Source organism: Podarcis raffonei, chromosome 5 (genome assembly GCF_027172205.1).
Source record: "Podarcis raffonei isolate rPodRaf1 chromosome 5, rPodRaf1.pri, whole genome shotgun sequence".
Lineage (NCBI taxonomy): Eukaryota > Metazoa > Chordata > Lepidosauria > Squamata > Lacertidae > Podarcis > Podarcis raffonei.
In genome coordinates, this window is record NC_070606.1 from 17,364,327 (window position 1) to 17,391,992 (window position 27,666).

A 27,666-nucleotide genomic window follows, 5' to 3' on the forward strand; every position below is an offset into this window, starting at 1 on the left:
ATCTTGACTACGCTGTTACAGCAGATGAATCGCTAGGGGCATCCAGAGCACAGTCTAGTCCTGTTGTGTTGGATGAGTTTCAGTTGCTAAGGCTCAAGGATGCAGGACAAGGTGCTTGAATCAGTCAGTGTGACTTCTTGTGCTGTGGAGCCTTGCCCCTCATGGCTGATTAAAAGCTAGCAGGGAGGGGACAACTGGCTGGGCCAGGGAAGTGATGAACTTGTGGTCTACTAAGACCCCTAGATCCTTTTCACATGTACTACTGGCAATCCAGGTGTCCTCCATCTTACATTTGTGCAGCTGGATCTTCCTAAGTGTAGAACCTTACGTTTGTCCCTGTTGAAATTCATTTTGTTTGTTTTGGTATGATAAAGATTTTAAAAAGTTGATTTCTTCAGTGCTTGGAAGGGGGTTGGAGCAGCTACCTCTAAATTGTAGACAAGAAGCCATCATTATTTATTTCATTGCTTTTCAACACGGAAAAAGGACCCCTTCTGGTGATAATCACTTGCATTCATTGGGATTCATCTCAAGCCTTTTTGCTTTTGTGTCATGTTTCCAGATCTGTCTTTTATTTGTGAACTTCTATGTCACCATGAAAAGCACATCTCTCAAAATTAGCTAGCACAATCCAGAATTAGGGTGGACATACCAATGCACAGAAGTGGAATACCCCAGGTTAGAGTGCAGACACTATTGAAATAAAGTATTTCATACCAATGCATCTCTTCAGAATGGTAAAAGTGTGTGATGCAGCACCTTGAACACTTTGTGATCCAATACGTTAATGAGAAGCTAAAATCTTTTGACGTATGATGGGAAGCACTTTACTAATTACAACATACTCTAGTTTTTCAAAAGTTTATTCTACATTTGTAACCTAATGGAATACAGCTGGCTGCTAAAAACCCTTCCCCACCTTCCCACCACCCACTTTATCACTAATTTTTTAACGTTCCAACAGCAGGAGCACTAATGAAAGAGGGATACAGATATCCTGTTGAGAGATTGGTATTTAACTGTGTATTTGTACAGGGGGCAAACATTGCTCACGCGTTTCAAATTTAGACGCAGCCTCTAGTTTGTCAAATATAGTCACTGGTGAAGTTGATACAGTAGGATTTCACCTGTAACAATTGAGTCTCCAACTTGATTTGAGAGTCTGAGTGTCTCCAACCAGTGTCATCAGTTTTGTGCTTGGGTCATAATTGCTTCAGGTCTGTCTTAGTGATGGGGCATGCTCTGTATCAGAACAGATGGGAACATGTGGAGTGATTTGCCGGATCAGAACTCCCACCTGTGACTAGTCAGATCACTATCTCGATCCATTTCAGGCTGCTTACAGGTCTAGTTTCAGAAACAAATCAGTCTTGGATTACCTTTTACCAGGGGAGGGACAAGGGGGTGTATGACCTTGTTGCTCTTACTTAATCTCTCAGCAGTTTTTGATTCCGTCATCCATGGTATCTTCCTGGACCAGCTCTGTGGCATGGACACAATACTTCAGTGGTTGCCTTTCTGCCTACAGGCCTGTTTACAGAGAGTGGCACTGGGTGACCGGCGTTGCTCACCTGGCATTTGCACTATGGGAGCACATAAGAGTGCTATCTTCTGTGATGCATTTTAACATCTACTTGGGAGCCGTCATTAGGAGATTTGGAGCAAGGTGTCGCCAGTATGCCGATGACTCAGCTCTATTTCTCTAACATCCGAATCAGGTGAGGCCGGGCGCTCCTGGATCAGTGTCTGGAGTCAGTGATGGGCTGGATGAGGGCCATTAAACTGAAGCTGAATCCAGGCAAGATGGAAGCCCTGTGGATGAGCGGTTCTTCCCAAGTTCAGGAAATAGGCCAGTTGTCTGTCCTTGATGGGGTTGCACTGTCCCTGAAGGAGCAGGTATGTAGCTTGGGAGTACTCCTAGATTGTCCACAGTGGCCAGGAGTGTTTTCTCCTAGTTTGGGCTGGTACACCAGCTACAGCAGTTCCTGTACAAGAATAGCTTGCCACAGCAGTGCAGGCCTCGTTAACCTTTAGAATGAACTAACGCAATGAACTCTACATAGAGCTGTCCTTGATGAAGGTGGTAAATGCTGCAACCCAACCTCTGACTTGAACAACTCCACATCAGCATATTACACTGGTGCTGCCTGAAATCTGGAAGGAAGCTTTCATAACTCTGATACCAAAACAAGATCAAGATAGATCAAGTGTAAAAAAACTATAGACCAATCTCATTACTTAATGCGGATTACGAAATTTTTGCTAATATTTTGGCCAACAGGTTGAAGAAGGTATTAACAGATTACATCCATAAGGACCAGGCAGGATTCCTGCCTGGAAGGCATATGAAAGATAATATTAGGAACATAATTGATGTACTAGAAGGATTGGAAGTTAACAAAAACTGTAAAGCGATGTTAATGTTCATTGGTGCAGAGAAGGCCTTCGATAATGTGTCCTGGAGTTTCATGAAAAAGAATTTAGAAAGTATTGGGGTTGGACAAGACTTTATAAATGGTATTAATGCAATCTATTTTGAATAAGGAGAAGGGGCGACAGAGGACAAGATGGTTGGACAGTGTTCTCGAAGCTACAAACATGAGTCTGACCGGGCTGCGGGAGGCAGTGGAGGACAGGAGTGCCTGGTGTGCTCTGGTCCATGGGGTCACGAAGAGTCGGACACGACTAAACAACAATTTTGAATAAAAAGCAAAAATTATAGTTAATAATGTGGTTTCAGAAGAAATTAGAATTGAAAAAGGAACCAGGCAAGGATGCCCACTTCCCCCTCTGCTTTTTATAACGGTGCTGGAGGTTTTACTAAGTATGCTAAAGAAGGAGGAAGAAGTTGAAGGTATAACAGTAGGATCTAAACAATATAAGTTAGAAGCCTTTGTGGACAATTTAGTGCTAACATTACAAGATCCAGACTCCAGTGCAGTAAAAGCACTGGAGCTGATTCAAGAGTTCGGGCAAGTAGCAGGATTTAAGTTAAACAAGAGCAAAACGAAAGTAATGGGGGGGGGAATAGATATTGAGGAGAGAAATATCCTTCAAGAAAAGACTGGCCTAGTTTTTGTAAAAAAAAGTGAAGTACTTTGGGGTGAATTTATCGGTGAAAAATTTGAATTTATATAAAGATAATTATGAGAAATTATGGAAATAAATTAAGAGAGATCTGGAGATTTGGTCAAATTTAAAATTGTCATTAATGGGCCGAATATCGGTGGTTAAGATGAATGTATTGCCAAAGATGTTGTTTTTATTTCAAGCCTTACCAGTTATTGATAATGTTAAGTGTTTTAAAGAATGTCAGAAAGCATTGTCTAAATTTATCTGGCAGGGGAACAAACCCAGAATTAAATATAAATTACTTACAGATTCAAAAAAAGAGGGGGATTTTCCCTGCCAGGCCTGAAGATATACTTTGAAGCAGCAGCTTTCTGCTGGATTAAGGAATGGATTCAACTAGACAATGTTGATGTCTTAGATTTAGAGGGATTTGATAATGTATTTGGTTGGCATGCATATTTATGGTATGATAAGATAAAGGCCCATAAAGGTTTCAAAAACCATGTAATTAGAAAATCGCTATATAATGTTTGGATAAGATATAATGATCTCCTAGAAAGAAAAACACCCAGATGGCTTTCACCAATAGAAGCAAAGGCCAGAAAAAGTTAAATATGGAGAGTAAATGGCTGAGATATTCTGATTTATTGTTGGAGGATAATTAAGGATTTAAATTAAGATCATTTGATCAAGTTAAAGATAAATTGGATTGGCTACAATATTATCAGATCAATGAAATGTATAAGCTTGATAAGAAAAATGGTTTTGCAATGGAAAAAACCAAATTGGAAACGGAGTTGCTAGATACCAATGTTAAAAACCTATCTAAGATGTATAACTTATTGTTGGAGTGGCATACAAAGGATGAGCAAGTGAAATCTGTGATGATAGATTGGGCAAGAGATTTTGGACACAATATAATGATGGAAGATTGGGAAATGTTGTGGAAGAAAGGGGTTAAGTTTACTGCCTGCACTGTATTAAAGGAAAATATTATGAAAATGATGTACAGATGGTACTTCACCCCAGTAAAATTAGCAAAGATTTATCATACGAGTCATAATTTATGTTGGAAATGTAAAGAAAAAGAAGGTACCTTTTATCATATGTGGTGGACGTGTCCTAGGGTGAAAGACTTCTGGGAAAAGATTTATAATGAATTGGAAAAAAATGTTGAAATATACATTTATTAAGAAACCAGAAGCCTTTCTACTTGGAGTAATAGGACTGGAATTGCCCAAAAAGGATGTTAGATTGTTTTTGTATGCCACAACTGCAGCAAGAATTTTATTAGCCAAAAATTGGAAAACATGAGAAATCCCAACAATAGAAGAATGGCAGATGAAGATGTTGGACTTTTTGGAGCTGGCCGACCTGACTGGGAGAATCCACGATCAGAAAGAAGAGGAACACCAAGAACAATGGAAGAAATTTAAAGACTATTTAGCTAAATATTGTAATATAAGACAAGTAGAAGCTACTTGAAAGTACCAGTTAGGGTTAGGAATAGAGTATGATTAAACTGTAAAACATTATGGACCTAAAAATTATGAAAAGAAGTAAAGATAGTAATTGGAAGGAGTTAATTTTCTTAGAAAGAAGATATTGGAAAACTGTTACAAGGGGATACAATTAAATTCAGTTAGGGGGGATTTGAGGAAGTCAGTTAACAATGAAAACTAAATTGGATCTTAGAAGGATTTTTTAATCTTTTTTTCTCTTTCTCTTTTTTCTTTTTAGTATATTTGTTATAAATTTGGAAAATTAATAAAAAAAAAATTGGGGGAAAAAAGCATATTACACTGTGTCATGGTATTGATGCAGTTACAGATAGGTAGCCGTGTTGGTCTGCCATAGTCAAAACAAAAAAAATTTTTTCCCTTCCAGTAGCACCTTAAAGACCAACTAAGTTAGTTCTTGGTATGAGCTTTCGTGTGCATGCACACTTCTTCAGATACACTGAAACAGAAGTTGCCAGATCCTTCTATATAGTGAGAAGGTGGGGAGGGGTATTACTCAGAAGGGTGGTGGGAATGGGTGATTGGCAGATAGCTCGGGACTATTTAATTGCTCATCGTCTAACATTGTATATGCCATCAAATGCCAACAGTGTCCTTCAGCTCTCTATATTGGACAAACAGGCCAAACCTTACGCCAAAGAATAAACGGACATAAATTGGACATCAAGAATCACAAGACAGAGAAACCAGTAGGAGAACACTTCAATCTCCCAGGACATTCTATACAAGATCTCAAAGTAGCTGTTTTACTACAAAGGAATTTCAGAAATAGACTGGAAAGAGAAGCTGCTGAATTGCAACTCATTACCAAACTTAAAACCATGGAGAGACCTGGTCTGAACAAAGACATTGGATTCTTATCTTATTATACATGACAAAGCCATTTTTCACCTTCTCACCCCTTGCTTTTTCCTGCAAGACCTATTGCAGTCGTTAAGAGTTGTCAACAGGCTCATCACAGCTATCTGCCAATCACCCATTCCCACCACCCTTCTGAGTAATACCCCTCCCCACCTTCTCACTATATAGAAGGATCTGGCAACTTCTGTTTCAGTGTATCTGAAGAAGTGTGCATGCACACGAAAGCTCATACCAAGAACTAACTTAGTTGGTCTTTAGGTGCTACTGGAAGGAAAATTTTTTTTTATGGTATTGATGGAGAATGAAGGAGAGGAGGAGAGACAGACAGAGGAAGGGGGGCAGGAAGTGGCGGTGGAGGAAAGAAGGGAAAGCCAGGAGGAGGGGTGGCTCACAGATGTTGGACCAGAGCCTCAACACCGCACAGGAAGTTCTGGCACAGACAGTGAAACAATGCCTGTTCCGTCTGCCCAGGAAAGGAGAGTGTTAAAGAGGAGGGGACAGAGACATCACATGAAAATTCCACGTCTTTTCTTTTGGAGAAGGGGCGGGCATAAGGCACTCCAAGAGTCTGAGCCGGAGGATTCAGATGCATGATAGTAACGTGCTGCTTGTACATATGTAAAATAAAGGCTGTATATATGTATCTCTGAGTGAGCAGAGGCATTTCTTGCAGAGAGCGTTCACAAGCCATCACACACTGGTTCTGAAAGCTCTGCACTGGCTGCCCGTATATTACTGAGCTAAGTTCAAGATAATTCTTTTTTTTTTTATATAGATTTTTATTAAGTTTTTCTTTTACAAATAATTCATAAAACCATAATTACAAATTTGCTGTTTTTTGAACTTCCACCGGCACCTCCCTCAATCATCCATTTTTCTTATCTTCATGCATTTTCTATATAATATTGCCAATTTAATATTAACCTTCCATCTCTGTTTCTTTTTTACAATATACCTTGTATTATCACAAAGCCTCCTTAAAACCCACTAGCGTTGTCTGTTCATCACATATAGTTTTCAGATAATCCGTAAACTTTCCCCAGTCCTCGATGAATTTGTGATCTTTCTGGTATCTGACTTTTCCAGTCATTTTGTCCAGTTCTGCATAGTCCATAAGTTTCATTCTCCACTCATTCAAGGTCGGTAATTCCTCTTGTTTCCATTTTTGGGCCATTAATGTTCTTGCCACTATTACTGCATACTGAAAAAGTTTATAATCACTTCTATTTATCTCTCTTCCTGAAGATAATTGCTCTTAGTGTATGAAGGCCCTGTGTATGAAGTGCATGAATAGTGTACGAAGAACAGGCTGCCTCCATATACATCATTTTATTTGCATACCGCCTCCCTGTAGTTAAAACCAGGCTCAAAACAGCTTACAACATGGACAAAATTACATAGTTACAGATAAAACAAAAATCGTCACAAATAATAAATAAAACCCATAAATAGTACGCAGCCAAATCATAACAAGATATAAAAATAAAGATACCATTAAAAAAAAATTACAGCGACAAAACCCAAACTATGCCCCAACCCAAGATTCTGTTGAGCTGCCTCAGTGTTTGTTGCTGGAGTCAGTCAAGGGCCCACCATCCCAGGCGGGATTGGGAAAGGCCTGCAAAGGAGGTGTGGCGGTTGCCCGTTCGTTTGACAATGTCTGTACAGGGGGAGAGAAAGGGTTGACAGGTAGACCAATAGAAAAGCCAGAGGCAATGCCTACCTGATTATAAAAGGGCTTAGCCCGAGGTTTGGGTTGGTTGGTTTTAGTTGGTTGGTTGGGAAAGGCAGTTGGGAAAGCAGTTGGCAGACAGATGGAACTAGAGAGACAGTTAGTGCAGTTGGTTCTTGTGTGAGGGGAGGTAGAAGAGTTAGGGGCAGAATAAAATAAGACTAAGAAGGTAAAGAGTAACAACGTTTTGAATGCAGTTCAAGTTTATTTGTGTTTGCAATAAACTACACTCTTCTTTGTTAACTTGAGAACCTGACTGAGACTAAGTGATTTACCGGGGAAGACCTGGTTGGTGGCAGCAGATTAGTGGTGGACAGGTCAATAGTCCGTGAGACGACCGGGGCTCTGTACGAACGCCACAGAAGGTCTTTCAGGACTCACTCAGCGACTGCCCTGTCCCTTATACCAGACCACTGTGGGCATCTAAAGAAGCCCTCTTGACCATCCTGTGTGAGCCACATGTTTATCTTGTGCTTGAGTCAAGTCTTTCAGCAGTATTTTGGACCGCTTATTCCTATTGAGACTAGATGAGCACTAGCAATTCTGATCTTTTGTCATCTGTTAAAAACATTTTTGCTTTCATCAAGCATTTTTAGAGAATTGATTCAGTTCATTGTTGGTCATTTGGTGCTGTATTTTATGATTTTATTGTCTTTGGTAACTCCACCACAATACTTTTCTTAGGAGTTGGCAGTTTATAGATATAAATAAAGCTCAAGAACATGAAAGTTTCATTCGGAACCAATACACCACTCTATTTGTTTGATCCTCTTTAGCTCTTTCCAGACAAAACACGAGCTGTAACCAAGGCTTACAACTCATTTGCCCAGGTTCAGACTATGGCTTAGCTCATTAAATCACAGAAATAAAATCACTTCCATGGATCTGTACTTGAGTGTTGTATGTGTTGTTTTATGATATCATAAATATTGTCCTAATGGGAGACATACTTTCTTATGCTTGATGTATAGGCGTCTCAATTTCATGTAAAGAACTGCAAACACCAATATGAACATTGAACATTCATATACACCCCTTCTAAATAACTTTTTCAGTTTTTATATAAACTTTGCAGTTGTCAAAACACATTTAGATCCAGTGGCACCCCTTGTCATGTAGGTCTTAAAGAACGTGTTGCTTTTTAAAGACAACATTGAATCCAGTTGTTTCATTAGGGCAGCCAATCACTTTTCAGTCATGGGTGGCTGATATTTGTGAATAGTGTACAATTGCCTTGATGAACCAACTGGGCTGTGAATGTCATTCTTAAAGATACATGGCTAATTGGTTCATCCGGATAGTCGGCAGTTACAGAACCAACAAAGATTTCTATCTATTCTGGTTGGACTGTCACGTGAGAAGAAAGAAGCCATGCTTTTGGAATTGCTGTTGTCTGCTACCAATTATAAATCTTAAGGTAATGACCAGCCTACTGTTTTTGTGTTTTACGGTTAAAAATATGCAGTCCTTTTCCCTGCATGCCTACCTGTGCATCTACCGCTCTTCTGCCCCTATTCCAAGGCAGGAAACATAAATGAGGATCTTAGTGGTTGATCCTGGGAAATAGTTTCTTACTGAAATCAAGAGTTATGTTGTGTTTATGTGTCAGATGCTGGATAAAGGAAGGCTTTTCCCATTGAATGGGTGCTAATGGCCCACAAACATTGCAGCTTGCCAGAATGATTCCCCCTCTCTTTCCCATCCCTGTGTTATTCTGAGGGGTTCTCCTAGCTCCCCCCCCCCGGAACCATTTTTTTGGAGGGTGGGCATGTGGAAGATCCATTGTGCAAACAGATGTCTTTGTCCAGGGCTTCTGCTGATGGGGGCTGTTAGGCAATTTCCCCCAGAGACTTGATTTTTCCATACAGGCTTTTTTGTGTGAAATGTGGGGAATTTTAACAGCTGTATGCAAATATTTTGATAGTTTTAGCCCTGGGAATAGAAATGGGCCAGAGCAGGGTATATCTAGCTAGTTTTGAAGTATAATAAACTGGATGTTATATACCATTTTTAAGTTAGTATTTTGCAGAAAGTCTGCATTGTTTATCTGCTTATGTAGATTCCAGAAGGATTTTATCGCAGATTAAAAAGTTAATGATAGTAAATTGACCTGTCCACAATAGTTGCATTAATGAGTTTTCTTCCATTTTGTTCCATTCTAGCCATAGTGCTGCTTTTCTAATTGACTAATCCACATGATGAATGAAATGAAATGCAGTATATGGGAGGGTATGGAGTTCACTGCATGCTTTGTGAGCATGGAAGCCCTAGATCTTACTCTTGCACTATTGAAGCATTCTGGATGACAGAACAGGTTGAAGCCTTTGTCTGAGATCTCAGAGGGCTGAAATTGAGATCCACAGCTCCCTTCTCCACCCCAGTCTGTCAGCTTTGATAGTACAGAGCTTAATTGATCTATTGGTTTGATTAAATTCCTTTACATATGCTAGATTAGTATGACAAAACTAGGAATTCCATGGTGATCTGGATTGAGCTTTCTAATTAAGATAGGTGATCGGGCTAGATTGTTAAATGTTTGTTCCTCTGGCTAACAGCTTGATTACAGACTTTAAAAATACATAGACCTGGCAGTCTTGGTCTAATGCCATATATTCCTTTGAAGAGAAGGCACCAGCTTCATTTTGTCTTGTAACAAGCAATTGTATCTAACAGTTGTCTGCTGCAGACATAATACTGTGCTCATTAAAACACAGCCGGCTTGGCTATTCTCCAATTAGGCTATAGATTCTCAAGGAGTCCTATAGGATTAAGGATATCCACTGCTTAGACAAGATGGATATTACAGCATTGGAGTGATCTATTTAACAGGGACATGTTGTACTTATTTCAGATACTTCAGGATAAATACACGAGCAGCCAAGATCAATGTTTTTTATTTACCTGCAACTTAGATCAATTATTTGGAATCTTTTTGGTAAGTTTAACTTAATGGATGTAACTTAAATCACACAACCAATTAACTAATGTATGCTGTAAGTAAATTGAGCCTTGTAGTTAATGTGTTGTTGCTTTCCGCGTACTTAGGTTGACATTTGTGAAGTTGCAAGTGCCAGAGAAGAAGCTGCCTTCCTCTGTAAGAGCAGAAAGTCACCAAGTGTTGTGGTACTTTGTTGTACTGTGAGCTTCGGAAAGACTACTCCTACCTTTCTTTATAGGTCCATAGTAATTCTCCAAGCCCCAAAGTAGGAAGGTGGTGAATTTTGTCCAAAAGAATCCTGCAGGCCAGAGTGCAAATTTGGGCAGCAGTTTGTAGTCTACAGAATTTCATAGTTATTTTGAAGCAGGTTATATATCCTTTAAGCACTAAAGTTCAAACTTTACACCTCTAGGGAACAATTTTTACATTGACTTTTCTGCAGCACACCCCTTCTGAGACATGTTTTAGTTCATGCAGATAAAGTAGGGCACTGGCCAAGCCTCTTCGGCCTCACCGTTTGGCTCATGTGAATTGGGTGTGCCCTCAAACTCTCCCAGCTTTCCTGGAGCTGTGCACTAGAAGGGAAGATTGGGAGCAGTGGGCATATCCTGCTTTCTTACTGAAAATAATGTTTCTTTGAAGAACCCCAAAAGTTCCAAGGAACCCCAGGACTCCCCAGAAAACAGCTTGAACAGTTTGCCATTTGGTGTGTCATTTTTAATAAACGCTCCTGTTAGCAAGCTGTTGCTCATGTTAGAAAACTATAATAGGTCTTGAAAGTATTGGCTCTTTGAATTTTTGTATCTCTAGAAGTCAGGAACTTGAGCCCATAAGTATATAGAACACATCAGTTGTCTGTATGATGCTGTATCTCCAGTAGTAGATATTTTCATATTGCTGAAAGTTAGTGTAGCTTGGTGGCTAAAGTGATGGAGGGAATCTCTGATTTGAGTCTCACTTGGTTGCCCTAGTCAACCCACTATCTCAGCCTCATTCCAACATCTGTAATATGGGGAAAATAATGCTGATTTATCTTACAGGCTTATAAGAATTACAGCACAATAATGCATTTCAAGTCCTATGTAAATGTTGAGTGTAACAAGCCAGCATTCTGAGAGATGTCAAACTTCATGTTCAAACATCAGATTTGTTTGATAAATTGAAACAAAATCCATTTGTCAGGAGAAGAGGTCTGTCTATATGGGTTCACAAACTGAGCTTTACCTTGCACATATACTTGAATTGTTGTTTGTTGTACATACAGAAAGAGTTCCTAGTTCAAAAAGTCAAGTGACAATATTAGAAGTTGACAGGGAAGAGAACCTTGATGCCTAAATTGTACAGAGATTTAATCTACACCATGATGAAGACTTTAAAATACTAGGAAGCTGTAATTATTTATTAGTTCTTTCATTGGATACTCCAACATGGTTGCATAGAAAAAAAATACTTGCCTGGTGTTAGTGCTAACAGCAGAGTTCATTTTATAAGTATACTATTAGTGTTGTGTGTATGTCATTATCTTTGCTCTGTTTTTATACTTAAGCTTCTTCATATTCTGAAGATTTTAACAGGTATATTGACATTAACATTCAGAGAAATACTTGTGATTACTGCTTCCTTGTTTTGAAAAATCGTTTATTTGGATTTTAGAAACTAAATGATGGTAAAGGTATGTTTTTGTAAACAAACAAACAGGTTTTTTAATAGCTGTAGCTATGGATACATTTTAACACCTCTGAGTTGCTTGTTACATTTCATTAGAAAGAGCATGTAGGACACAGAGATCAATAGGATTATCTTGGATTCTCTGTTGATGCCCTGCTTGCAAGCTTCAGGGTTCATGTGAATTAAACCAAAAAGGTTTTTGTGTGTGTGTTGAATTCCCTTCCTAAAATTATTTTTCTATCTGGTCAAAAATAAAAATTCAGATGTGAATGTTCAGGGCATCCTCCTGTGTATCTATTTTGTGTAATGATGATGCTAATTTCCAGTTGGAAGAGTTCAAAATACAAATTCCTCCAATTCAGAAAGTCTCATCCCGTTTTTATCTTGGTCCAGGTCCCATTGAATTTTAATCTGGCTTGAAGTGAGGTTCCACTCTACTGCTAGCCAGCCTTCTCTACCAGTTCAACTGTTACTTTCCAAGGAAAAACTTAGCTCTGAAAAGAGAGATGAGTGCCTGTTGGTGATGTGGGCTTCCTAGGCATGTTTTGGAAGGGAGCGTGGGATTTGTAGTTTCCTCTGCTTTCCCAGTTCAATTTGGAAGGAAGAGAATTTAAGATGATCCTACTGGATTAGACAAATGACCCATCTAGTCCACAGCCCTGTTTTCACAGTGGCCAATCAGACACCTGTGGGAAACTTACAAGCAGGAGCTGAGTACAAGAGAATTCACCCTTCCTGCCGATTCCATCAACTGGTATTCAGAAACTTACTGCCACTGACCAAATCGCATGCTCCCTGGCAGGAAACAATATTTCTGAGCATGCTTGAAAGCAATAGCGTTCGTTTAGAAATAGACCAGTGTGTAATCTTCAGCGAGTTGTCCCAGTGACCAGTTACTCTCCTTTTCTCAAAGTGAAGGGGTTGTGTTCTTCTGTTTTGCTTGAGAACATGTATGGGGAGTAGCAGAGGAAGGGGTATGTGTGAGCTTCATCCATTTCTTAAATAAGCTTTTTTAAAAAAGCTTGAGGGAAAAAGATGAGTTTTGAGGCAAGCCAAGAAGAGTTTGCTCATCAGTACAGTGGAACCTCTGCTTTCGAGCATCTCAGAAGCTGAACAATTCAGAACCCGAACATCAAAAACCCGGAAGTAATTGCTTACGTTTTTGAACATGCCTCGGAAATCGAACAGCTTTCGAAGCGCGTTTTTCATTCCCCCCCCCATTGACTTTGCAGCCAGCCCATTGATCTCAGTTTTCGAACGTTTCAGAAGCCAAACAGTCTTGCGGAATGGATTACGTTCGAAAACCGAGGTTCCACTGTACTTTGGTATGAGAAACTTGAGGAAAATATTCTGCAATGGTATTTTATGTTGCTGTTTGCTGTGGAATACTCATTTTACTGTTGCTTTGAATGACTATTTTTTTAAAGGATGGGTTCTAAACACTTGTGGCTGATTGCATTGGTGACATATTTGTGATTTTTGCCTCCACCTCTTCTGCTAGGTTACTTACTTTCTAGAAGAGAGGGACAAGCAGGATCTCCTGAAAAGCCACTCTCTGATCTAGGCCGTGTCTCCTACTTAGCCTATTGGAAAAGTGTCGTCTTGGAGTATCTCTATTGCCATCATGAGAAACAGATCAGCATCAAGGGCATGAGCCGAGCAACGGGAATGTGTCCCCATGACATTGCCACCACCCTACAGCACCACAGCATGATAGACAGAAAAGAAGAAAAGTCAGTAAACATTATTGTTGCTTGAATTGCTACCTTCTGAATTGCATTTGCCAACCATGGTGCCTGCTTCCGTTTTATACATTTTGCTAGCTTTTGATCTCCCTTTTGCATATGAGAAGCCCATATGATGAGGGTTTACCGTCACAATTGTGCCTGTTGAGGGCATTCTGGATTCAGAGAGGCTCCTTCATTGGAACTGCATAGACAGAGAGTACAGTATCTTTTTTTTAAAAAAAAATATTTATTACTTTTCCAACAATTTAAACACTACAAAAAAAGAACAATACAATACAATACAAAGACACTACATAACACTAACACATTAAACTAACAAAACAAAACAAAAACAGTTTAAAAACACATCAAACAATTTCAGTATCTTATCTTTCATTCACTTATTTCCACGACCTCCTCACACCTCCCTTTTCGTATTCCACTTCTGTTAATTGTTTCAGCAATTCCTTTCCATCTTCCTCTGTTTTCTATCCTATAATTATCTTAACACATTCTAACCTTATTTTTTCCTTTAATATTCTATTAATCTATTTATACTTAATTCATTATTACATTTCTACTAAACAGAGAGTACAGTATCGGTAAGATAAAACCTGTTCGTAAGCATAGTGTTTCTTTCAGCCATTGTGGCTTTCAAAAACGAAAAAGTGTCAGTGTAGTCAGGTGACTGCAGGAGTATATTTCCACAGCCTGTTCTTTCTTGGGAATCTGTGCCCTATAACGATCCCACGTAGTGAGAGGGTAGCACTTGCCACCGTCTTCTGGGAAAGAGTCTTTACCTCCCAGCAGTAAATATGTCAGGCACCAATCTGGACATGCCCCCTTACATGGAGCAGGTATTACAAGGTAGACCTTCTTCATTGGAAACAACCTTTGAGAGAAGAGTTATGCAGAGTCTTTCAATTCAGAATAGAGTAGGACATCCACGAGTTGTTTCCCTATCTCCCAGCACGCACACATATGCCCCTCATTCCCGAGGAGAGACTTGTTTTCTAGAGAAAGAAAAAAGATTTACTGGAAAGTTCAACAAGCATCTGTCCGTCCTTCCTTCCTTCTTTCATTCCTTCCGCACCACCATTTTCACTGTGGATATATAAAGAATGAACTGATCTTGCCAATTCATCCATCCTCCCACCCCCCATCTTCTCATTTGACTGTTGCTCTTTCACCAAACCTCAAGCTTGTTTATACTAGGTAACCTGTTGAACCTGTTTTGACTTATTCTGTCTTCCTAGCATCGTTATGCTATGATGTTTGATTCTGTGACTATCTTAATTGTCTGTGGACTTCAGGCTGTTTTATTAATGGGAGTAATAGACTGGCATAAATGGCTTCTTTTCCATAAGCTGCCTTGAGCACAATCTCATGGAAAGGTGGATATGCATTTAATTAATAAGCAAGCTCCCAAATCGAAACTTGTTACAACTAAACATACGCTTCCATCTGCTTTGTGTACATTTTTATATTTCTTAATATCTGATGTGTTTAAATTGTAGATTTATAGTAATTAGAAGGGAGAAACTGATTTCAAACCACATGGAGAAACTGAAAACCAACCCACGCATGAATGAAGTAGATCCAGAAAGCTTGAGGTGGACTCCTCTTTTGGTTCCTAATGCAGCAGTTTCAGAGGAAGAGAGAGAAGCTGAAAAAGAGGTAATAGGGGACACACACTAAGTATTCTAATGTACATCCTAAACGTTTAAGTGGATATGTCTAAGACAACTGGTGTAGCATATTAAGTGATAGGAGATGTCCTAGCTGCTCATACAGCAAGCTGGGCAATGGCACAGCATGCTCTTGGGTTTATTTATATAGCACCATTGATCTAGATAGTGCTACATAGTAGCATAAGGAAATGACAAGTTTTTGCTCCAAGGAGCTTAAGATCTAAATTTAGACAACGGTGAGGAAGTGAGGCAGAGACAGTGGAAATGAACCTGTGGAGAGGAATACGAGCAAATGTCATTGCACATTATGAGGCTTTATTTCAATTGGGGAGGAGGCCTTAAGGGTTAAGCCAAAGACCTCATGGAAGGAGGGAGTTTTGAGGTGGGTCTTGAGTAAAGAGTGATAGAGGAATGATACCATGTAGAATTAGCATTGTGAATCTTCTAAGAAAGAGTTCTAGGCAAGAAGGAACAGGACAAAGAATTGGCAGGGTAGTTTTGTTTTAAGAGAGTAGAAAAGTAAGGGCCAGGAAGAGAAGGATGAGGATAAGAGAGTGGCGAAAGATTTTATCAGCAGAGTTGTGGATAACGGTGAGCAGTTTGGAATGCGATAAGGGCCAGAAGGAGGGAGGATGCAGTAGTCAAGGCATGAAGTGGCCAAGTTATATCCTAGAATTATAGCCAATAGGACAGAGAGAAAGTGTGTTGAATTTTCATTACTATATTATCTGGTGTGAAGGGGAATGGCTCTGACACACATGATATGAGCAGCAAAGGAAGGGGAATAATCAGAATTAAACTCAATATTCTGTTCCTTGTTTCACAAATGGTGCTGAGCTATAAAAATAGCACATTTCAAGAAGTAAAATAGTATAAGATAGTGGACTCCGGTACTATCTATTTGTTTGGAAAAAATGCTTGAGAGAGAGAAGTTGTAAACCTTGGAATTTGGAGTGTGGGTATAAAGCCTGAAAAACCTGAAAGATCAATATGGAATAGTTTTTATTCTGCCCCCTATCCCCTTCTAAAGTGTTGTTACATTCATGGACTGGAGCCAGTTGGGTACAGTGCTCAAAGGCTTATTGTGTCAATCAATTATTTTGTGTTTATGAAGTTGTTCAAAGTGATCCATGTCAGAGGGCTTGTAATGTAGTGCTAGAAGAACTAAAATCAATTTGTTGCTTCATTAATAGTGCTAAATATCCCATGAAACGCAGCCTTTTGGGATTTATTATCCAGTTTTAGAAAAACCACTAGGATGAATTGGCCTAGATGCTGTTGCTTGGGTAGCTTTCAGCACTAATCAGGGTTGACTTATTGTAACTTTTTTTTAAAAGCTGAACTAAAAGAATAACAGCTAAGCACTGTTTCGGTGACCCATTATTTTAACCTCTCTGCCCCTCAGGCTGAGCGACTGATGGAACAAGCAAGCTGCTGGGAAAAGGAAGAGCAAGAGCTGTTCTCCACGAGAGCTAATAGGCAATTGCCTGCAAAAGTGCAATCTAAAAACAAGTATCTGCGACCTCCAGAGAATATAACAGTATTAACAGAGCGAGGGCAGTCCACTGATCTACCAAAAGAAAGCAGTGGGGAGGAAGAGGAGGAGGAGGAGGAAGAAGAAGAGGAGGAGGAAGAAGAGGATGTGGATGGGCATCGTCAAAATTCTCCTCCAAGGCTGGCAAAGCCTCAGATGCTTGCTGTGAAGAGAAAGGTCAGTTGTTTTTTAAATTGGGGTAGACTCCGCTGTTACAATGACAGTCCAAAGACTCTTAACAGGACTTTGCACGGCATGGACTTCATAGGGACGCATATGTTTTAAATAAGTAACTACAGTGGTGCCCCGCAAGACGAATGCCTCGCAAGACGGAAAACCCGCTAGACGAAAGGGTTTTCCGTTTTTGAGCTGCTTCGCAAGACGATTTTCCCTATGGGCTTGCTTCGCAAGACGAAAACGTCTTGCAAGTCTTGCGATTTTTTTTCGCTCCCCCCCCCCTTTTTCTAAGCCACTAATAGCCTTTTAGCCGCTAAGCCTTTAATAGCCGCTAAACCGTTAATAGCGCTAATCCGTTAAGCCGCTAATAGGGTTGCTTCGCAAGACGAAAAAACCGCTAGACGAAGAGACTTGCGGAACGGATTAATTTCGTCTTGCGAGGCACCACTGTAAATCTCTTTGCAATAATCTATTTCACAGAAGACAAAGCACGCCCAACAGCTTGAGTTGAGGACAAAACAGAAATGTAGTCTGACCATTCTTTTGATCCAACATTTTTATTCTGTAATCTGATTCTGAAAACCCATTTCACAGAAGCCGAGCTGATTAATTTCTCCAGATCAGCCCTAAATTCCTTTCTCTACTAGAGGGGCCAGTTCAAGGAGTCCTGCTAGCACAATGGGGCTTCCCTCCTGCATGCAGCCTGAGCACTCCCTAAATCCATTTACGAGGGCTGCTGGAGAGGAGATTGTTCCATCTGACAAGCAGGCATGCTTGCACTAATTAAGCAATCATAATAGTGTAACATTGAACTCCACCTGAGGTCTTTCAGATCTGATTTTGGGGGTGGAAGCATTTACATTTCCCTTTCTGTCTTACATGCCTTCCTTTCCTGTATGTTGTCTTAATAATTTTCATTCTATTTAGACTTTTACCAATAAAATCAAGAGCTGTATAAAAATATTGCCCTCTGCTGGTTGCCTGTAGTGTTAATTGTAATTATTGCCATTCAATTACCATATATTTGGTTTTTTTGAAGGTTCAGTATGCTATTCTACGGCATAGTAGAATTCAGGAGCACAAAAATAGGAGGTTGGGTATTAGCATTAGGATGTGTCTTATGTGTCTCACCCCAGTCCTAAATTAGCCCTGTCTGAAGAAGTACCTTCTAGTCTTGGCCATGTTCCCTCTTTTTCTTACTAGCTAAAACATCAACGTTCATAGTCACACCTCTTGCATTGGGCATTAACACAAAGATAACTACCCTTTGGTCACTTGCTCTCACACAGTAACAGTTTATAATCCTAAATTAATTCAATATCCACTAAACTATAAACTTTGAAATAGAAAAATAACTGTCTTTAACATAGCTTTAGTTGGCTTTCAATATTTACAGTATTTAGAGAAACTTCACTGTGAATATTCAGGTTACATTTCTGTGTAATCTAAATTGTATGTGCAGCTAGAGTTAAATAGATTATAAATACGCATTGAGGCAACTGGTATTGTTTTGGCACCAGCAGGTGGTGTTGCCTTAGTCCACATTGTTCTTCACTGTGGTATATACTGGTATCGGTGTTCTTATTCAGTAAAGTGTTTGGTGGAGATGTTAGCATTTCACAGCAGCTCCCAAAGCACTTTAGAGCTGTTTTTGAGTGAATAACAGAGATTGAGATTTAAATGTTGTAAAGAGGAATGTATGTAGAAGAGTTAGCTGGAACAGAGCCAGTGACATTTGAACTGTCATGTAGGCTGGACTGCCGTGAGTATACATCACAAAACTTGTTTGGTTTAGCAGAAAGGATGTTGGTTCTTTGCCCAACTTTCACATTTTTAACATTATTTTTAGAGACCTTTCATCTTGAAAAAGAAAAGGGGTCGTAAACGCAGAAAGATTAATAGCAGTGTTACAACGGAGACAATTTCTGAAACCACAGAAGTTTTGGATGAACCCTTTGATAACTTGGAAGAAGAGCAGTCCATGACACAGCTGGAGCCCACTTGTGAGATAGATGGGGAAGACGATGAATCTAAACCTGGGATTCAAGAAGCGTTCCAGTGTCAGTCTGAGGAGAAGGAAGAAAATGAGCTGGAAGAGGAGGAGCAGGAGAAAGACAATCACTGTTACCAAAATGATACCCCATGCAGAGGTGAGTGCAAAATAGATTTTGTCTGCAGTTCTGTATACATAGAACTGGAAGCAAACCCCAATGAATTCAGTGGGACTTGCTTATGAATAAACATGCATAGGATTGAGGCTTCCAATTGTCTTTCACAGGCTGTTTTCACATCAGTTCAAAGGAATCAGACTTGCGATAGCTTTGGTACCATTTGTTAACATATACTTTGCAGCTTCTTATTTAAACTGTGAAGCCCTTTTGACAAGTGACACTTGGTCCTGTGTCTTGCTTTTATTGAAATGATGGATAGCTTCTTAAATTTTCTTTCTCCGCTTTCCTTAAACTGCAATTTAGCCATTGTAATCTGTAAGGTTCCTTTTCATATTCTGTAACCAAGCCTTTGAAATTTCTTTCAAATTGAAGAATGCTTGGTCCTGCCACTGTAGAATAAAACAGTTTTCCTTCAGTGGATGAGAGGTTGGAATATTCTCTCCTCCACTGGGTAGGGCTGGCCGACCATAATTTATATCATCTTCCAGTTATCCCAATGTTCACTAGGAAGGCTTATCTCTTGTGCTTTTGCTCCAGTGCTCTCTTCAGCACAGCAGTGGAATGGGCTGCTTTCTTCTGCTTTCTTTTTGGCCTTCCTTTGGCCCGTTCCCTTACTTTCCCCAGACCTGTTAGTTGGCAGGGAAGGAGGGAGACCAATGTGCAGGGGAGCAGAAGCTACAAAGCTAGCACAGAGAGCAGCAGCCACATGCCAGCAGCTTGCTCTGAATCAGGTAAAAGACCTGGGTAATTGGGATGCAGCAAGCATGCAAATTGGCTCACATAGAATTGAATGGGCCAGAAACATCAGCAGAGGGCTACGTTGAGTCGGAGGAATGTGATGCAGCCATTCTGAAGGACTTCCTGTAGAGGGCCCCCACAAGTTGGTAACTGGCAGTCTTCCTCTTGATTCTAGGGTCTCTGGTGTGTGCTCAAATGACTTGACCTCTGGTACTGCAGTTTCCTAGCCAGTAGAGTATCTTCCCAGTTCCTTGTAGTCATAGGCAGTTGGAGTCACCTAGAGAAGATGCTCCTTCCCCAAGTACAGGCAGCCAAAGATCATGCAGGTTGCAATGCAGGCACAGAGATCTCTCAATGCATAGATGTCCCTAGGATATTGCTAAGTTCAATGGTTGTGTAATACAGTGCATTCCCTGGTCCCCTATTCCACTCCAGACCTTTACAGTAGCTCCTGTAGTCCCACCAGGGAGGACCTCATGTGCAAGGCTGCTTCTGCAACTGGAGTGGGGAACCTGTGTCCCTCCAGGTCTACTGGACTCCCATCTCCCATCGTCCCTGACTACAGGCCATACTGGCTGGGGCTGATGGGAGTTGGAGTCCAGCAACATTCAGAGGCTCACTTTTATTCTACATGCTTGTCTCTCTCTGCACGTGTGAATGCCTTGATTGGTGAATCAGGTAGCATCATCTTGCCATAGATTAAGCTTTTCAGTTCCCAGCAGATCATCATGGATATGAGCCTCTCCTTTCAGGAGCCCATTTCAGCACGCGGTCTGTAGTTTGTGGGGAGAGGCTACCCATAGCAACACATTACTACTACTTCAAGCCACAGGCTTATCCTCTCTGCCTTCAGCTACAGATTTGAGAGCTGTCCTTTTTCTTGAAGTCTATTTTAGCATATATGAGGCAGAATGCTATTGACAATACATAGATGGAATACGAACCCTCAAAAAACAACATATAACAAGAACAAGTTCCCAAAGATTCTGTCCTTACACGCATATGTTGTGGACTTTTCCAGCAGCACATATGTTTTGAGACAGAATATTTAGAGAAGTCAGTGTAATTACTGGTAAAAGAATTGCATTATGCTCCAAATTAGCTCGATTAAATACTCCAGATGGGAAACAATAAGACAATGTTATATAAAGAATATATATGCTAGCAGGAACTGCTTACCAGGCATTGGGAAACTGCTCAAGAAATACATGTTGAACTGCAGTACCAAATGTTGGGGTGCTGCCTCTCAATTGCAGTGTTTAGGTAATCAAAATAAAGAACATTTTTACAATGTGGCAAAGTTTTGTTCACTGTACAGTATAAGCACAAATGCCTGATACCTTCCAGCTGCTTAAGTTTACAGCTGGCTGGGGCCAATGGGAGCTTCCACCCAGAACAACTGGAGGGTGCCAAGTCAGAGAGGCTGCTCCAACTTACTAGGGCTACAACATATTGGATGTTTTTCTCCATTGAGATAAACTATGCGTAGAAACAAGCAAGGGCGTGTATGACGAGCAGGCATCCCATGCTCTGGTGCCTGATCTCTGTACTCATGGCAAAACAAACTTCCACACCTCACTTAATAATGCAGTGCTGTTCATTATTTTCCCCATAGGGAAATTGTATTTAAAAGAGAAAAATGTCACACATGAAGAAATCTTTGGGTTCTATGACTTGGTGATGGATGTGCCAATATTTAGTTCTATAGCCCTAGGTTTCTGCACTCAAATTTGTTGAAGGGTTCCTGTTCAAAGCTCATAGTTCGACTTCAGCTGAATAACATTGCTTAGCTTTGGATGCTAAAATGTCAAGTGATTTAGATGTATCTTTTTAAAAAAAAGATGTTTCTAAGAAACAAACATTTGATTTTTCCTAAAACCAGACAGCTTTGTGAATCTTTTCAAAATGATCCATTCTCCTTCCTTGTGTTTGTAAAGTGCATGTGAATATGTCTACTGCTAGCATTGATTAAAGTGAAAAGTTTAAACTGAGGTGTTGTACAGTTTAATTCCTAGTCTAGTTTGTACTCTGAATGTTGGATCTAATAAGAAGACGCTGAGGTTTGTTCTATATTGCATGGTTGTTACAATTTGCTGGCATTTAGAAAGCACTTCAGCTGAGTGTGGCGAACCCCCCCCTTAACTACCGTATTGGTCCGAATATAAGCCGCACTTTCCCCCCAAATTCCAACTGTGAAAAGTGCGGCTTATATTCGCAACGTTACACTGCCGGCCAAGTGGCGTGGCTCCCACCCCCCACCCCCAGGAAAGCTGCGCGGGGCAACGGCGCCCAGCCTGCCCGCCACTCCCAAGCCTCCCCCAAGCTACCGAATTTTAAAGGTGCGGCTTATATTCGGGTCAATAAGGTAACTACTGCTCAATTTTTGGTTAAACTCTGGTACTTAAGATATTTAGGAGGGAAAGCAGAGAAAATGATTTCATTTTACAGAACAAACTTGGTGAAACAAAATATGTGTCAGGAGGTAGAAATCTTTCAAGAAACAGTTAACTTATTTATATAGATTACATTCAATGGATGGTACAGGCTTCTAAACAAGGAATTCATCCAATGTTGATGTTTCTTTATCTTCCATTTTCCAACATGTATTCTGTGCTCAAAAGTAGAATGTGACTCTATGTCACAAAGAGGTGCCAGCTTGTGAGGGTGATTGGGGGGACAGTGTTGTGCATGGCACAATGTCCTGACGTCAGGAGGAGCTGGGGCAGAGCCAAATGTGGTGGCCAGGCAGCTTCAATGGCCAGCGGCTCATCCTCTGACTCCTCCTGGTGCTTCCACCAGCAGGATGCTGCTTCTCCCTCCTTCCCCCTTGTGAAAGGAGGAGAAGGAGCTGGCCACCAGTGCCACACTCAGATCTGCGCTCTTCCTCCTCTGCTGAGCTAGCGTGACATGCATACATACATACATACATACATTGAGCTACCTGCTTAGAGATGTTTTACAGCAGTTTTTCAGTATATTTGAAGATGGCAATTCAGATCTGCTTCTCATGTTTTCATTTCTGACTGCTTTCTTAAGACAAATGTCAAGGAGGGTGTTCATTATCCTTGCAGTTTAGGAATATTCAAACTTGACTAGGATTAGGGCAGACATGTACTTCATAAACTTCAAAGGAGTTGGTTGGCCAGATATGTAGGTCAGAAATACATCTGACCAATTACAAGTATAAATGATATTCGTGTTTTAAATGTCTTAAGAATGTGCATTCAGTGATGAAAAACAGACACTTGCCAAATAAAATAGTCCTAGTTTATTACATCTGTGAGAAACAGCACAAAGCAATCTTCATGTGATCTTCCTTGCAATATAAAATTATTTGGCTGGATTTGATCACTATACAGGATAACAAATGTGACTTTGCATAAATGAGACCAATAAGCCTACATTAAAAAATACCTCCTCTGTTTTTGTAATCTGAACCTCTCTTCCATTGTAGCTTCCCTTTTTAAAAATTTCATCTGTTTCAGTGTAAAATTTCTAAAACCAAGAAAAACAAAATTGGATAGAGGTGGATAAAATGTGCATTTGTACAAGTAGCAAATGAATTATATGCCCTTCACCAGCAACGTGCACTTACATCAACTGACTGTAGTGCAAGAGTCTAGAATGGGATAAATGTTCCTTAGCTATCCCTGTGTGTGCATGCATCAATAAAAGCAACATACATTTCCATGTTTAGTTAATAGTAATAAAGGTAAACGTTTACCTTTTTTTTTAACCTAATAGTAATGTTCGTGCCCTGCTTTTCTGTTTAAATAATAACCAAAAGTGGGTGGTGTGCAAACATGTTGCTGTCAGAGATAGTTAGAATAAGATGGTTAGTGGTATATATTTTCTTTGACTAGGGTTTTGTAAAGCAGTTAAGAATAACGTGATAAACTTACTGTCTTCTCTCTCTCCCCACACACACCCCGTCCCCATTTCTCCTTATCCCATAGCTAATGCAGAAGAGGATGTAGCCGTCCTGGAAGATGATGATAAAGACAATCCTGAACCTGTGCTGTGTAAACAAGGATGGCCTAAAGGCGTGAAGCAATGTCCATCCAAATGGAGACAAAACAAAGAGAGAAAACCAGGTTTTAAACTTAATTTGTACACTCCACCTGAGACTCCTATGGAGCCTGACTATCAGGCCTTGGGAGAGGAATTGAAAGAGATAGCTGAAAACAACGCATGCCAGGCGTCTGCTGTTACGGAGGAGGTTAAGAACACTGAAACCATTCTTCCACAAGAGGACGAAGTGAGAGATGCGGTATCTGAGTATCTGGAGCTACCCAAGACAGAACAAGCAGAAAACGATTTAGCAGAAGTAGAAGAAAACAACATAGTAGAAGAAGTGGAAAGTGTGGATAATCAAGATAAAGACCTGCAAGAGGAAACGGAAATGGATAAAGATGAGCCTGAGCATTTAGAAGAGCAAGAGGAGGAGGAAGAAGAAGAGGAGGAGGAGGAACAATCTCGCAATGAGGATCATGATGCTGATGATGAGGATGAGAGTCACATGGGTCCAACGGAAGTGGAAACTCAGGAGGAAGTACCAGCAGAAGCTCTCAAAGATGTACTTGGGAATCAGGAGCCTTTTTTAGACTCAAGTGAACAGAGTGGTAAATCAAACCAGGAAGACTTAATGGACTGTGGCGTTGACCTTGCAGCCGAATGTGACAGCGAGCACAAAGAGCTTCCTGCTATTCCAGAGCCTGTGCCGGAGTCGGGTAATGAAAATACAGAAAATAAAAACCAAACTGACCGTAATGAACTGAATTCTGCATTCAAGGACACAAATGCTGAAACCATGGAGATAGACTCTGAGACAGTGGAGGCAGTGAAGTCTCTAACACAGGAAACAACAGAACAGGAAGATGCATTCCAGGATTGTGTAGAGACTCAAGAGGCATGTCGAAGCCTGCAGACTTACGCCAATACTGACCAAAGCCCACAGATGACCACACTGGATGACTGCCAGCAGTCTGATCACAGTAGCCCTGTCTCATCCGTCCAGTCCCATCCCAGCCAGTCAGTTCGTTCTGTTAATAGTCCAAATGTGCCTCCATTAGAAACCAGTTATGCTCAAATCAGCCCCGATCAAAGTGCGATCTCTGTGCCCTCTTTGCAGAACATGGAAACCAGTCCCATGATGGACGTTCCTTCTGTTTCCGACCATTCGCAGCAAGTCGTCGATAGTGGATTTAGCGACCTGGGTAGCATTGAGAGCACAACCGAAAACTATGAAAACCCAAGCAGCTATGACTCTACAATGGGCAACAGCATATGTGGGAACAACAACTCGCAAAACAGCTGTTCGTACAGCAACCTCACGTCTAGCAACATGACTCAGAGTAGTTGTGCGGTGACCCAACAGATGTCTAACGTGAATGGAAGCTGTAGCATGATGCAGAACGCCAGCATCAACTCTCCCCCTCCTTGCAATGTGAAGTCGCCTCAAGGCTGCGTTGTCGAAAGGCCCCCGAGCAGCAACCAGCAGCTTCCGCAGTGCAGCATGGCTGCTAACTTCAGCCCACCTATGCAGTTAAATGAAATCGCAGAGACTGGCAATGCCAACCTTGGCTTGTATGAAAGAATGGGTCAGAGTGAGTTTGCAGCAGGGCATTACCCACAACCGTCGGCCACCTTCAGCCTTGCCAAATTGCAACAGTTAACCAACACACTTATGGACCATTCGTTGCCTTACAGCCACTCAGCTGCTGTCACTTCCTATGCAAATAGTGCCTCTTTGTCTACTCCTCTCAGTAGCACAGGACTCGTTCAGCTTTCTCAGTCTCCTCATCCAGTTCCAGGGGGAGGCCAGGTCCAGACCACGATGACCCCGCCCCCTAACCTCACTCCGCCTCCCATGAATTTGCCGCCACCCCTCTTGCAGCGCAACATGGCCACATCCAATATTGGCCTGTCCCATGCCCAAAGACTGCAAACGCAGATGCCTGGCAAGGGCCATGTTTCGGTTAGGACTAAGTCGGCCGCTTTGCCGTCGGCTGCAGCGGCGGCAGCTCACCAGCCGCAGATTTATGGGCGATCCTCGCAGACGGTGACCATGCAAGGGCCTGCACGCACCTTAACCATGCAGCGTGGCATGAACATGAGTGTGAACTTGATGCCAGCTCCGGCTTACAATGTCAGTTCCGTAAACATGAACATGAACCCCCTTAACGCTATGAATGGGTTTAGTATGTCCCAGCCGATGATGAACGGAGCCTATCATGCAAACCATGGTTATATGAATCAAACAGCCCAGTACCCAATGCAGATGCAAATGGGAATGATGGGAAGCCAGCCATATGCCCAGCAGTCAATGCAGACTAACCCCCACGGCAACATGATGTATACCCCGCCAGCACATCATGGTTACATGAATAGCGGCATGTCTAAACAGTCTCTGAATAGCTCTTACATGCGTAGGTAGGATCTGGGGGGAGCGGGGAGGGGAGACGGTTGGTGTACCAAACTGGCATGCTAGGATTTGACCGGCACAAAAATATGTCCTTTTGGAGAATACGATTTCAAAACCAGCAATTGGTGTGAATGCAAAAACATTTGTAGACACCATAAAAAAAAACTGTATGCAGCGAAAGGCCTTATATAAATGTGTTCTCGTTTTATTTGTTTTGTAATTTTGCTTTGTTTGCTCTTTTTTTTGCGTAACTGAAGTTCTGTGATGATGAAGAACTTCGTCATTGTACTGCAAACACGCGAAACAAGCTGATGGTTCACAGCCATGTTTTATGTGCCTGCTCCCATTTGAAATGTGGATCATAGTTTTGGAGTATATCTGATGTCGTGCTGGACTGTGAGCTTTCCTCCTGTTCTGTCCTTCCCCTCCCCATCTCCTCCACCATGTAAATGCCTTTTTGCATTGCATTCATGGACTATTTTGTTCCTCAAGGTGACACTTTCGCATGCCGCTAATGTCTTTGTTAGTGACAGTGCGTTTCGTAGTACTGTACAAGTGTTGTGCTTAACAGTAAGCCATTTCTTAATTTGTGATTCCCCCCCCCTCCTTGATTAGGTTACCCCAGTTTAAGGGGTTTAAAAAATTATATTTTTGTTAATTATATTTTTTAAATCTTGTTTTAAAAAAGCTGTGAAAGTTATTCCAGTATTGAGTCAAACATTTTAAGTGCAACCCACTGGGAAATTCTCGCGTGTCAGCTGTGCTCTTGCACAAATATGGTTAATTTCTATGGGTCTGGCACAGAAGAGTGCCCTGATGGATTGCATCCTTGATTGGTAAATATTTGATGTAAAAGTGAGCCCTGTTTTTGTTCTGGTGGCAGATCCCCTCTGGAGTAGGGGGAAAAGGCAGCTTACTGTTTTGTTTTTTTTAATACAAACCTTATTGATTAAAGCATATCAGTGTTTATCAAGTTTTTGAAACATTTTCATATATGTCCAGATACTTGGCAGGATTAAAAAAAAAGTGAATTTGGTGTAAAGTTGCTATTTTATGGAAATGCCTCTAACTTTACATTTTCATTCCATCTGTAGATTTTTCTATCTTTATAAAATATTGGAGTTATTTTTTAAGAAAAGTAAATAGAGCAGTAGCGTGTGAATAGAACAAATGAAGCTTCAAGAGCGCATGTATAAAAAAAAAACACCAGAAGGTATTTGTGTCTGTTTATATGGCTTCCTTTTTTTGTAGCCTTTGTACCTGTACAGAGTGACTGTAAGGCCAAAAAGTGGCTTGATTCATGTATAAAACTAGACCCAGTGACACTATTTATGTTACCTTTTTAGCCAGTCACTTAAATAAAGCAAAGACAAGCTGTACATTTTAACATAAAATAAATTATGATGAGCCATT

General features: G+C 40.8%; 1 protein-coding gene across 10 annotated transcripts in view; it reads left to right on the top strand.

The window, feature by feature from the left end:
* KAT6B (lysine acetyltransferase 6B) overlaps window positions 1–27,666 on the top strand; it is an 87,962-nt gene extending 60,296 nt beyond the window's left edge. For all 10 annotated transcript variants that reach the window (XM_053388082.1, XM_053388073.1, XM_053388074.1 and 7 more), the window contains 5 exons: window positions 13,293–13,524; window positions 15,036–15,195; window positions 16,615–16,920; window positions 18,770–19,070; window positions 23,786–27,666. In XM_053388082.1, coding sequence (XP_053244057.1) covers window positions 13,293–13,524; window positions 15,036–15,195; window positions 16,615–16,920; window positions 18,770–19,070; window positions 23,786–26,265 — 3,479 coding nt within the window. In that variant the 3' untranslated portion in view covers window positions 26,266–27,666. The remainder of the gene's footprint in view (window positions 1–13,292; window positions 13,525–15,035; window positions 15,196–16,614; window positions 16,921–18,769; window positions 19,071–23,785) is intronic.